The 14200-nt window shown below is 29.5% G+C and overlaps 2 protein-coding genes across 5 annotated transcripts; one reads left to right on the forward strand and one right to left on the reverse strand.

Annotated features, from left to right (window-relative positions):
* The first annotated feature begins 2182 nt into the window (after nucleotides 1–2182).
* On the forward strand, nucleotides 2183–9186 carry LOC112692198 (protein enabled). Of its 4 annotated transcripts, none has more exons than XM_025566789.1 (9): nucleotides 2183–2655; nucleotides 6487–6652; nucleotides 7031–7186; nucleotides 7253–7368; nucleotides 7445–7542; nucleotides 7666–7949; nucleotides 8018–8224; nucleotides 8388–8643; nucleotides 8896–9180. In XM_025566789.1, exons 1-9 carry the CDS (start codon nucleotides 2651–2653, stop codon nucleotides 8922–8924), a joined length of 1317 nt encoding a protein of 438 aa, XP_025422574.1. In that variant the 5' UTR covers nucleotides 2183–2650; the 3' UTR covers nucleotides 8925–9180. The 4 variants fall into 4 exon arrangements, with proteins under 4 accessions (XP_025422574.1, XP_025422571.1, XP_025422572.1 ...); XM_025566786.1 differs by lacking the exon at nucleotides 2183–2655 and adding an exon at nucleotides 2717–3087 and having other exon boundaries at nucleotides 8896–9186; XM_025566787.1 differs by lacking the exon at nucleotides 2183–2655 and adding an exon at nucleotides 2717–3087 and having other exon boundaries at nucleotides 8021–8224; nucleotides 8896–9184.
* A 1278-nt stretch (nucleotides 9187–10464) lies between these two features.
* LOC112692200 (T-complex protein 1 subunit gamma-like) lies at nucleotides 10465–13785 on the reverse strand. The gene is made up of 2 exons (XM_025566790.1): nucleotides 13392–13785; nucleotides 10465–12082 (listed from the first exon to the last, which is right to left on the reverse strand). The coding sequence occupies exons 1-2, from the start codon at nucleotides 13474–13476 to the stop codon at nucleotides 10521–10523; spliced, it is 1647 nt and encodes a 548-aa protein (XP_025422575.1). The 5' UTR covers nucleotides 13477–13785; the 3' UTR covers nucleotides 10465–10520.
* Between the last annotated feature and the right edge of the window lie 415 nt (nucleotides 13786–14200).

The following is a 14200-nucleotide window of genomic DNA, read 5'->3' on the forward strand; positions in this document are numbered from 1 at the left end:
TTATATTTCTATGTGTGTATTATAATTTATAACCATTAGATTATTAAATTTAATTATTAATTTATTTACACACTACCAAGCAATTGTTTTTGTTATATGTCTCTATGTCTCTTTCTCTTTCTCTCTCGTCTCATGTTCATAGTTGTCGTCATTGTCGAGTCCGATTCACGAATCACGATTAACTGGAAAACGAACGTGCTTAATATTTTATATTCCATCAATATGAGTGGAAAGCGTATACAAATGTATATATTGAAATAAATAAGTTGTTTGGGTTTTTTTTTTTTAAATTTGAAAGGAATTGACGATGATATTTTACGAGAAAAATCAAAGCAATTAGTAAATATTTATAGTGTTTATAACTGGAACTTGAGAATGAAATTATACAATTCAAAACAATAATAAAGTATTTTTCAGAAGATGAAAAATTATCTATGCTCAGTTTTTTTGAAGTATTAACAGTATCAAAGTTAAACGATTCATTTCCTACTGTGAAAATAGCTTTAAAACTTTTTATATTTATACCATGTTCAAATGCTAGCGAAGAAAGATCCTTCTCATTTATAAAAAGAGTCAAGAATTACCAGAAAACATAATTATTCAAATGAAAATATGTCATAGTTGTCTCTATTGTAAATATTTTTCTAAAAAGTATAGGTTGGAATGATATTATTAAAGAGTTTGCTGCACAGAAATCTAAAAAAAATAGTTGTAAATGTTTTATAATGAATAAATTTGTATTTTTTTTGGTTTTTGGAGGGGTTGAAAAGCGAAATTTTAAAATCTGCCCCATGCGGAAAATTTGTTAATCCGGCACCGAATTCGAATATTCAAAAATTAAATGAATTATTTGTAAACATTCATATGAAAATAATTAACAAATTATTATCAGATTAATTCTGAATTCTATAAACTATAATAGTCGGTACATAGTACTCAGAAGCAATATTAAATAATAATATAGTTTGATGTATTGCAAAGGAATTTCAGTGTTTCGCACCATTAATAATTATAATATAGATTATCATTCGAATATTTATATATTCATTCAGGGGTGTAGCTAGGTATTTCAAAAGGAGGGTGTTCAATCAAAATTAACCAACAAGATAATAACTTTACGTATACTTTACTGGACACGCATACATTAGTACATTATATATGAATATCCATTCATGTGTAATGTATTAATAAACGAGAAAGTGTTTGAATATTTTATTAAAATTTCAAATATACATTTTTGTCTCTTTTATATATTTTAAATCGTGCATAAAACGACACAAAATCCCAGCTTTAGTTAGTCACGAAAAATTGTATAATGAGAAGCCGGATCCCGGCATTACATTATCGTAATATGTATATATTTTGTTACGATAAATATGTGTTCATCACGGTTTATGATGGATTTTTACCTATACTAGACTTGAGTATAACACGGTAAATTGGGGGAGGGGTTTTTTTTTAACACGGCTACGCACCTATATTCACTAATCAGTTCAAGCAATATTTATCGTAATGCATTCGAATGATTCATCGATTTAATCTGTTATTAGTAATATTACTCATCCGATTATCTTATATATAAAGCGAGTAATATTCACTGGATTGTTTTATTTCGACTACTAATCTTTCGGTTATTATTTTTTCAATTCTTATCGCTTTTTCGTAAACGATACGTGTATCTAATTGGTCGGATTAAGAACCTATTGGGCCTCGGGGCTGAAATTTTATATGGACCCTTTTGACAAAACATGTTTTACAAAGCTGCTCGTTACGCCCGCAAAACGATACATTTTTTAAACTATTTCACAAATTGTCAATTTCATTATAAAATAATAAAATTAATAGGTGTATACAATACATGTCTATATAACTACTAATTTTAGTATGATAAGAAATGTGTATCGGCTTAAAATTGTTTGGGCCCCTTTCACTTGGGTACCCGAGAGGGCCCCGGTGCTAGACCCCCCCCCCCCTTAATCCGGCCTTGCGTGCGTTCAGAGACAAGTTGTAGCGCTCATCCCGCGGTCTCGTCGAGGAAACGCGCGCGCCAATGACATTATTACAGTCGTTATCAGCGACATTGCGCTACGTTGTGCAGCGGAGCGCCACGGCGGAATACGTCGCCGTTCGTGTTTTGTTATTGTTTTCCTTTCTCGCCGCCGCCGCCGCCGCCGCCGCCGCCTCCCACCAAACGCCTTCCATCCCCCGCGTCGCCCGACAGCGTGCGGGAGTGTACGTGCGTGTACACGGGGCGATCGTCGATCCCCACGAACAACGCGCACGCACAGTCGCTTACACAGTAACAACGCATTCGTCGCGATCGGGTGGCGTAGCAGCTCCGCGATTTGGTACGTATCCGCGCTCGTTGGTTTGTGTGTGTGGTTGCTTTTGTGATGAACGCACTGGTTGTCGCACAACGATGTTCGTTCCACGGAGTCGAGCCTAGACCGCAATCGCGCCGCTCGTAACACCGTCATCGACGACCTCCGTGGCCGTTGTCGTGGTAGCAAATCATTTCGTGACGCGACCTGCCCGCCGTAGCATGGTGTCCGGTCCTCGAAACCACCACTGACGACTGTGCCGCTGTGTACCGCTGTACTGCTGCTGCTCTACTACCGCGACGGCGGAAACGCCGAACAACGTTATCATCATGAGGTGAGTGCATTGGCCCCCCGACGCCCATTTTTCCCGACCGCTTTCGTCTCCCCCCGTCTATGGTCCCTCGCTCGTCGCAAAACCACCCTTCCGCGAAACCAAAGCGCAAACATTTTTACCATCCGCCCTTGCGTGCGCGTATCCGATCGTCGCGTTCACTTTTCTAGTCGCCCGATCCGGTCCGGTTGCGTAACGCCGCGGACGATACTACGCCGTCGTCCACCGAATCCGGACACCGTACGGTGTGGATCTCTCTCCCCGAGCGCGTACCTGGTATTTGCTAGTAGTGCTAACCGCACCCCGGCAGCCGTTTCGGCCCTAGAAACTCGTGGACGCGGCCCGAAACGTGTTTTCCCGAGGCGATTTCGACCGCACGATGCCCGACGTACATTGGACAATACCGCCACCACCGCCGCCGCTCGACGATCATTAGTAAGCGTATTCCAGGTATTCCGCGCTAATGACTCGCACGTCGCGTCAACCGGCACTTAGCAAACGATGTCCTGTCCCGCGGTCTAAATGACTTCATCACTATATGATACGTACCTACTGTCTCCTGCAAAAATATTTGACGATATTAGAGAATTTATGTTGTCGCTAAAAAATGTTACAAATTTTACAAATACAACGTAACGTGGTCGTGTCAAAATTCCATTTCAAATTAATCTTATCTTATCCGCGCGGCGATAATTATGGAATGTATTGTCATTTGTAAATATGTTTTTACCAGTCTCCGATACTTTTTTTTTATTATTATTTTTTTTAGGAAATAATATGTTATCTTAAAATAACAAATTCTAATTGCTTAGGTCTTGCATTGTATTCGTTTTAATGAATAATTGATTATTATAATTGTTCGTGGTTATCAATTAAATCATAATTTTAAATGACTTCTGAATAATATCGTTGCAATTTTTATATTGTTCCTTGACTATTTTGAATATGTATGAAAATATAAATATAATATTTAAATATCTATGAGTCATTTGGAAATAATTAAATGTTCCTAGAATTTTTTACAATTATATAGTGTGATGATTATATTTTTAATTATTTATTCAATTAATGTTTTACTATATCTAAAGTTTTGAATGATTAGTAATATATTAATCTAATTATCTAATTTAATAAATTTAAATTTATCTTTATTCCTCATGATTATTCTTAGATAAGTTCTTGAATTATTAATTTTAAATTTTAAGTGAAACAAAAAATACATGGGTCTTACCATGTGTGGTTTTTTGTCTGTGTACACAGTTTTGAACAAAAAGAATGCTCCAATCATTATCAATTAAAAAGTAAAAAATAGGAAATGGGTCAGTACTTTCGAAGGATCGTTTTTAGAATTCCTCAACAGTTTTCTAAATCATTGAAGAAATTTTGATAACGTTATAAAACCCTTAAAAATTCAACTGAAATTTAAACCTTCTCCATTAATAATTGAAAATTATTTTGTTCTCTACCTATTCTTTTTTTTTGAGTTTGTATGCATAATTATGACAATAAGAATTGCTATGATTACAATCATAAGAAATTTCTGATAAATTTTGTCTAGTTGGTACTTTAAAAAAAGTACCAACAATTTTTTTAATAATTGTGAACAAATTACAAAAAGTTATAAAAATATGATATACCAGTTTTTGACAAAATTAAATTTTTATTTTCATAGTTTATAATTGCATTAATCAAAATAATAAAGTATTATTGATATTATTGATATTGAGTATCAGAGTATGAAGTTTATAATGGTTTTGATATTCTTGATTTTCTCAAATTATAGATGTTTTTTTTTTTTTTTTTTGTAAGTTAGAACATTAAAAGTTTAATTTATTATTTACTATAAATTTATCTTATTATTTAGTTCTTCTACTATATAAAATATCTTTAAAATTTTTCAGTCAAAATCATTATTTAGTAAGCAATGGTACACCAATTTTAAGTTTAAATTACCAATACAGCAGTACCATTCACTTATCCCTGTATCTTGTCCAATATAGAGTTTCACCCATCCAATAAGTATTATAATTTTTTCCAAAAAATATTATTTGTACATTCAAGTACTTATTTTATCTGCAAAATATTTTGCTCGGTTTACTGTACAATCTATTATGTCATTTGTTTTTTGTTTATTGTTGTATGAGTAGGTTTATTTAACTACAACATTTAACTGTAAATATTTATTTTAGTCAAGCCCAAAAAATAAAACAGGAAGTTGAAATTAGAATTCATAAATCACAATAAAATTTATCGTTATAAATAATAGTCTGTAATTCAAGCTAATACTTATATGTTTGTATTATGTGGATTATCTTTATAAATATTATATATATTATAATTAATATATATCTTTATTATCGGATTTATTTTCTTAATATGTTATTAAACTTTTTTTTTGTAGATACCTATTATTTAAGGATTTCATGAAAATTTAACATGTCAGTGTTATAGGATATTTTTAAACTCTATCATCTAATTCAAATTGAAAACTTTAAATATTCTTCCTATTGTAATTTTTTTGAATGTTATTTTTGAAATTAAAAATATAAATCTCTTATACTTGGGGCATGCTAAAACAATTATATCCTTGATAGTAATGTGGACTTAACAATAGTTATATTTTTATTAGAAATAAATTATTTTACCTACCTTTGCCTGTTCTTAAAATTAAAATGTCTTGATGGGATAAAAAATATATTTTTTAGTTTTTCAGATTACAAAATATGTCACTAATTTGTATTAACTATGTTAATACTTATGAGCTTTTACCATGTTTTATACTTACTGATAAAATTCATATATTACACCCACCTATTCACTTTCTAAAAATCTAAGATATGTATTTAGAAGATATTTTATATTTATAAAACATATGAAGAGTTATGGGGAAAAACGATCATAGTCATGTGTATGGTTTTTATTTTTAGTACATAATTTTATTATATCATTCATACATATTATATATATGTAACATAGTTAAAAAGTTAAAAGTAGGTATTTGAATTTTAGTTTTTGTTATTCATCATTTTATATATCATTAATAGTAATAAAATAATAAATAATATTATGCTTTACAATTACTTACTTAATCTAAGTTTTTAATTTAATTTTAATATTGAAATATATTTTTATGTTAAATAAAATGCTTATACTTCTTAAAATGTTTAGAGGTGCTTTTGGAAATTTAACCTCAGTAATATTTTAGTTGAAATTCTATGATTTTACTTATTCTACATCGAAATAATTTTAATATTAAAATATTGACATTAAAAGTATTTTAATTTATATTCTAACTATTCTTCTAGATAAGAATATCATGATAATCACATTTTAAATTGGTATTTAATAAATATATATTTTCAAATAAAAGATAATAAGATTTAGTCAACGAGAGACATATTGTGTTTGTTATTTGAGTTAGACTTATTATCTAGGATTAGACTCAGATAGGCTTTGGTGTAGGCTAAAATAAAGATATTTAAAGTATTCAAAATTACTGGTGAGTATGATTAACTTTTAAGGGTGGATGTTGTGTTTGTAGATTTGGACTCGTTTATTTGTATTTTCCAACGTTTGGTTGGTCTATAAATGAAATTTGTTCAGGTGTTGTTGGATCATATGAAAGACTGAAATTACCCAAAAATAAAACTATTTATATACTAACTACACATGTAATAGGAGGTGGTGGATAGTGAGAAATAATTTTTTTATTCCCAATTTAATTTTAGTTCAGCGCCATTGTTTATTAAGTATATAAAATAATTATACTTATAAATATTGTACTTAATCAAATTTTATTTCTCATAAATTAAATTTTTTTATTAATTATTATAGTGAAACAAGCATTGCATCAGCCAGAGCTTCTGTAATGATTTATGATGACAACAGCAAAAAATGGATTCCAAGTGGAACATCATCGGGTCTTAGTAAAGTACATATTTTTAAACATGTGATCAATAATACATTTCGTGTAGTTGGACGTAAACTACAAGACCATGAGGTAAAATTTTTATCTTAATAATATATCTAATACTCAAAATATTTTATTTGTAAATAAAAACAAATTTTGGCTGAGGTTTTTTAAAAATTATTAATTTTCTATTTGATTATACTATGACAACTTTTTTTTTTTTTTTAATTACCTTATAAAATTACAGTAGACATATTTATTTTACAACAATAAATATTTTTCACACACCAAAATTAATATTTAATGGCTTTTATTTTTATTTTTAAATCTCAATTGTTAAAATTGTGTTTTATTATTTAATATTTATCTCTTCCTAGTTATAATCTAAAGTAGGTTATCTAATCTAGTGTATTATAATTTCAATTCTAACTACTACGAATTATATTAAATGTTTTTATATTTTTTTAGGTTGTTATAAACTGTGTTATCTTAAAGACTCTAAAATATAATCAAGCAACAACTACATTCCATCAGTGGAGAGACAATAAACATGTATATGGTTTAAATTTTAGCAGCAAAGAAGATGCTGATTCCTTTGCTAGGGCCATGGTATATGCTCTAGAGGTATTTTATTGTCATTCAATAATAATGATTAGATGACAATTTACTGAGTGTAATTTTTTAATTTAGATTCTAGATTCTGTCTCCAGAAACAATATAAATAACCCTCATATCCATGTACCACCTCCTGCACCTCCAGTTTATCAGCAATCAAATGGCCAATACGATGAAGACATGGGATACAGGTATAATTGTATCACATAGTAACACTTTTTTAAATATTAACCAAATTTCTGTTACCTAATTACTTATTTAACTCAGAGATTGGTGTACAAATAATGTACCTAATCATTTCAGAAGCATGACAAAAGATGATGCTGCCATAATTCAAGAAAGAAGAATGTCCCAACAAAATCAGAGTGATTATGAATTTTTATATAATAATTTTATGAAGTTTAAATTACATTTATGATATATATACTAATACTTTATATAATAAATATATTATTCCAAATAGTAATTATTAAATGGTTTTATTTTAGTTACTAGCACAACAAATGGTTTACCAACAATTCCACCTACTCCTCCTCAATTACCCTCATCAGGTCATCACCGCACATCATCTGCTCCACCAGCACCAGTTCCTCCCCCACCGCCTCCTGGCATTATGTTAAACCCAGGACCAGGACCACCACAACCTCCTCCTATGCCTGGCAGTCTACTGAGACCCAGTAGTAACGGAGAACAAGATCATAGTGAACCTGTTGATCAAACATCTTCATTAGCAGTGCAGTTACAAGCTGCTCGTTTGAAACGTACCAACAAAGTATGTTTTTATTACTATTAAATCCTGTGAGAAAATCAATATTTATTTATATTTATTACATTTTAAAGCAGCATCCAACTGAAAACAGTGGCTCTTCAACAAGTAGTGCTGGTAGCACTACAACAAGTAGTGGTGGGAGTGGAAATTATGGAACCTTAGGTCGAAATGCTAATGGTGGTCAACCTGTTATGGCATCAATGATGGATGAAATGGCTCGTACATTAGCAAGACGTCGAGCTGCTGTTGAAAAGAAAGAACCAATTGAATGCCCTCAAGTAATTTAATTTTTATACTTAACTGTTAAATAATTTTTAATTATATTTTTTAAGCAATAATTTTTTAGTTCCTGAAGTCGGTCTGGTTTTTAAAAATAATTTAAAATATATTCATACTTTTATCATTGTAGTACCCATTGTCTTAAGTAAAATATTTCCTCAGGATGAAAGTGTATCACCCGGCGACAAAAAAAATTGGAATCGCAATGACAGTCAAAAAAGCTCATTGAATGGTTGTGAAAGTCCTAAGTTTGGTCGTAAACAATTATCTGCTACTTCCACTGAAGACTTGATTGCATCTAAATCTTTTGGGGACAGTTGTATATCAAATATATCTTTAGAGCTAGAGACATTAAAACAAGACATACTGCGTGAAATACGCAAGGAAATGAACCGAATGAAGTTAGACATCATTGAAAGTATGTATAATTTAAATTTAATCATTTTTCTGTTTAATTGAAAAACAATCTGTTTTATTATTGTCCTTATTATTTAATTATTGATGATAAAAACCCTTATTAGGGCTTGGAACAGATAATGTAAAATTATACTTATTAACTATGGTGAATACAGTAATATGATTATATTGTTTATATTCATTTTTTACTTAATTGGATTTTTATTACTGTTAATAATGCTCTAAGTTTTGATAACATTTTATTTATTTTCAGGCCTAAAAGTAGAAATAAGCAAAAGATAAGTGAACAACGATCTATGAAACAAGTATCAAGTTATTAATATCCATATTACAGTTTTATATTGATTCGATGCTTGTTATTTTTTCTATTAAGTGAACATTTTTGAACTGAATCTCATTTTATTACTGTTATATGATTTAGGAACACTTATAGATAATTATTGTAAACCTATTAATGATAAACTCATTTATAGCTACTTAATTTATACTTTCTTACATAATCAAGTTATTATGTAGAATATTTTTTATATCAAAATTGTTTTTTTTTTATGTGGGTGTAATCACCTTATAATTTAAGTGTGAACAATTTGTATTATATTATTATTTATGAAAATGAAAGAAAAAAATAAAATAAAAGCATGATCAACGTTTCATTTTATTTAATAATGTATGTATAGTCTTGCTGATCCAGATTATTGAATATTCGGATTACATAGAATGACCTTTTTTCAACTTCCTAATAAATATTTTTTTTTAAAAAAACCAGATTTATTAAAATTTAAAATGTTTATGTTAAATGGTCTACACAATCACCACTAAACGAAATAAAAAATTAACTAATTAACTGAAATTAGACACAATAATATCACGATATGTAATCAAAAGGATAAAATTTATCCAAGACTTCATACAAGGGTACTTCCCGAATAATTCCATTTCTTAAGAGGTACAAAGTATCAATAATATACGTATAATAGTTGACATATATATTACATTGATGTAAATAACATAAATAGTATTTATGTGTATGTATATATATATATATATATAAGTACTAAAATACTAAATATAAATTGTCCAAATTATCCAAGAATTTGGACTAAAATGATTCAATCCGAGAGAATACAGTAGATATTAAAGTTTTTTTTTTTTTTATGATTTCCATTAGCTTCATATTGAAACATTGATAAGGTAATTTAAAGTGCTGAAGTTATTATAAATTTTAATATGAAACCATGACCAACATTTGATATGCTCAAGATAATATATCTTAAATAAATACAATTTTGATGAATATCATTAATAAACAGTGATACACTATTACATGGACTTTAGGAGAACCATTACCATACGCAATTTAACTTACTACATAACGAATACATTATCATTTTCGATTAAAATAACTATGTTTTCATAGATTTTTATTTCATTATATAATTTTTAAAAGAATCCTGGTAGACCGGTTGCTATAGTATATGTAGAAGAAAATTTAAAATTTTTTAAAATGTTATTCCAAAATATTCGTACATTTTTATTGTTAACACTGATGTCATAATATGTAAATTTTTTTTTAATATAAATTTGTTTTTTAAAAATATAAATTAAAAAGATATTAATACATTTATAATATATAAATGTTATTACAATATAATGAAAATGTTACAAAATATTTTTGATGAACGTAAATTTTTTAATTAATTTGAATATAATTTGCCAATGAACTATAGTGAATTTAAAATACAAAAAGGAATGCAATTGTTATTATTATAAGATTGCCATTGCTTAGGGCAAGTTTTAAAAAATTTAAGATTTATTGGTAAAATATATTAACAAAAGCAAGTTTTATTAACTTTTTTATGAATAAGGTTTAAAAATAATTTATTCTTTCATTGTTTCTTCGGTTGGCGCAGCTGATTGTTTTGTTGATCCATCATCTCCCTTTTTCTTTGTTCCTGATACAATATCATCAATGCGTAGTAACAAAATTGAAGTTTCAACAGCTGTTTTAAATACTTGAGCTTTAACTGCAATTGGTTCCCATATCTTTAGATCCTTCATATTAGCTATTTCTCCAGTATCACCATTAATACCCCAAAATTCGTTGCCTCTGATAGCTTGCTTTGCCCTTAAAGACGTCATGGTTCTTATAGTGCTAACACCACAATTTTGTAAAAGAGTACGAGGTATGACTTCTAATGCTTGCGCAACTGCTTTATAAGGCCACTGCTCAACACCAGCTATAAGAGAACTTTTCTTTGTTAATGCTTGTGATATGGCCATTTCAATGGAACCACCTCCAGTTACCAGTCTTGGGTTCAACATAATATTTTTAGTCACATGTAAAGCGTCTTGCAAATTCCTTTCAACTTCATTCAATATATCTTTGCTTGGTCCTCTAAGTAATATAGTACAGGCTTTTGGGTTGATACACTCCGTAATAAATGTAAAATACTCATCACCAATCTTTTTAACTTCAAAGCGACCAGCACCTGTACCAACATGGTGTTCACTAAGCTCATCTGTACGTGTCACAATCGTAGCATTACATGCTCTTGCAACACGATTATTATCAGATTTCCTTAAACGTCTTAAAACTGATATATTTGCTTTCATTAAAAAATGCTGTGCTATATCAGATACTCCTTTTTCAGTACACACTAAATCTGGTTTCAGTGCTATAATATCAGCACAAATTTTTTGAACGTATTCTTCTTCAAGCTGTAATAATTTTGTGAAATCGGTTTCATTGACAATTTCAACATCTGTTTGGCTCTCTCCCTTTTTGAACTCCAAAGAACAATCCAAAAGAATAATTCTTGGATTTTTTATTAATCGTTTCATCTTAGGATGGGTAACATCTTTATTCAACATAATACCATTTAATACTACAGAATCTTCAATTGTTCCGCCTGGCACTTTTTCAACTTTGGCATACCTTTTAATGTCTATTTCTGTAAGCCCATCTTCATTTATTTTTACCATTTTGACAGCATTCAAAGCAATGCTACATGCTAAATCAGACCAACGGCCAATAAATTTAGTACCAACACATGATTGAATTACTTCAATCAGTTTCGTTTCATCATCCATAGATAATGGAATACTGTATTCATTATCTAAAAGATATAATATGTCTTCTAAAGCTTGGCGGTATGCCCTAATGATAACTGTAGGATGGATTTTTTGCTCCAAAAATTGTTCAGCAATCCCTAAAATTTCACCAGCAAGAACTACTACTGATGTAGTACCATCACCAACTTCTTCATCCTGGGTACGAGCTATTTCAATAAATGATTTAGCAGCTGGATGTTGAACAGTTATTTCTCGCAAAATTGCATTTCCATCATTTGTCATCACAATCCCACCCATTGGGTCCATTAACATTTTTAGCATAGCTCTGGGACCAATGCAAGTACGTACTACATCAGCAATTGCTTTACCTGAAATTAATATAAAAATTGTATAGCAAGTAATGATAATGATAAGTAATAATTAAAATATAAATTTAAAAAACTAATCAACAAATAAATTGAATTAACAAATATAATTATAATACAGTTTCTTGAAAGTTCAACAAGAAATCTATAGCACCACTTTCCTAGTGTTCTTAACAACAATACTAAAAATAAATAGTAGAAGATTTAGATTACTAATAATATAAATATTATATAATATATTATAAACAAATTAGTCAATAATTTAGACATTTATTTTTATTTAGAAATTAAATTATTTAGTATTTATATTTTTAATAATTAAAATGGCTTTTTTTCTAATCTTATTTTTTCAAAATTAATATTAAAAATAAAATAAAACTTGAAAATTCTATACACAGTTATCAAATATTAAAACTAAGCAATTTAATTCTTAAGATATGACAGCTGAAATCATTTATTAAAATACTTTATGTAATGATATTCTGGATAAAACAATTCCCTACTGTGTATTTGGTTAATTTTATAACTTGTGAGAAATAATCTTGGTCATATGTATATAACAACATTGGTTCAAATAATAATCCAGGTATAAAAATTTTATTTTGAAACTGAGAATTGTTTTTATATTTCCCTATAACAATAAAGTTAATATTAAGAGATTTGGGTGGTCAAGTATTCTGAGGATAATTAATAATAATTCAAATGAGCCTCAACTATATATTACACTTAAACTTGTAAAATGTAATAATATGATAAAAAAATTCAAAATATACAATCAATATTTCAGTCAAAAATAAAAAAAAGCATAGAATGGAGTGCATTTTAAAAAAATAATTTTTTTCTTTTTCCCAACAAATGCACTTCTAATACACACAATAACCCCTCATTGATATATTCTACAAGACCTACAACTGTTATAAATTTTCTTATGTTATATGGTTTAAAATATAATACCTAATAAATAAAAAAAAAAAATTGTTAAATGAATCAATTTTTATAGAAAATATTTTTTTTTTCGCTATAGGAATACAACAATCTGATTTTCTAGATCCCTTCAAGACCGTTAAAAGCGAATTAAACTGCATTATCATATTTTACATTAAATGGAAATAATGGAACATTTTTTTTATTATTTACATATTCTTGTTATACTACATCTAGTATGAAAGTTGTGTTCATACCATCATTGATAATTTAATTAAAAAGAATGTTAAAGGCAAATATTGTGATTTGTGGTTCAGCACAAAAGAAAAGTGTTAAAAATTAAACGAATTAATACACATTAAGAAACAAAAACAAAACACATTTTTACCTGCTGCTATGTTTTCAAGTTGAACCCTATGACCAAACTTCCTTTTGGTGTTGGTGTTCAACACCATAATTTGACCACCGTTCATGATGTACGTTAGAGTTTACACGAGTTGACTATGAAAAAATATTATTGAAATCCGCCGGCGTGCGCAAGATGAAATTTCCTAACCGCACAGAATGATATCGACGATAAACGCGAAACGAGTTTCCGTTCACAAAAGCATGGGCCCGCGAACTATCGAATCGCGCGATAGTTTTTCCGATTGTTTCCATTTGGTATACCCGTAAACTACGACTTCCGGACGGAAATTAAATTACAGAAAATTAACGGAGCGACGTTTACGGCGGGCGAGTGGTAGCGAGATGCGTTTCAAAATTTTCTCAAGTCCGTAGACTCGGTGAACGTTGATAATCTGTTAATGATATGCGAACATCGATAGCCGACCAACGGAAGTTCGTGTGTTTTGTATATTCGTTATCACCCATCCAGACCCGTTCGTATGTTTTTTTATCGCACACCCCGTTGCGGGGAAGGGAGTCGGCGGTCAGAACCCCCCCCCCCCCCATGAACCTGAGATGGTAAATTAACTTTTACATGAACACAGTTTTTTCTATAACATTTTTATATTATAGAATTTTGACTTGGAAATCATATTAATAGTTTGTATAAACACTTTAAACGTATTATAAACACGCTGCACACACACACACACAGACACAAGTCATAATATTATGATCATATTTAAAAACTTTACTACTACTTTGATGATACTACTTTTTGCATGGGAACATATTATTTAGGTTTTCTTC

This window comes from Sipha flava, unplaced genomic scaffold (assembly GCF_003268045.1).
Source record: "Sipha flava isolate LNK unplaced genomic scaffold, YSA_version1 71_pilon_pilon, whole genome shotgun sequence".
NCBI classification, from domain to species: Eukaryota; Metazoa; Arthropoda; class Insecta; order Hemiptera; family Aphididae; genus Sipha; species Sipha flava.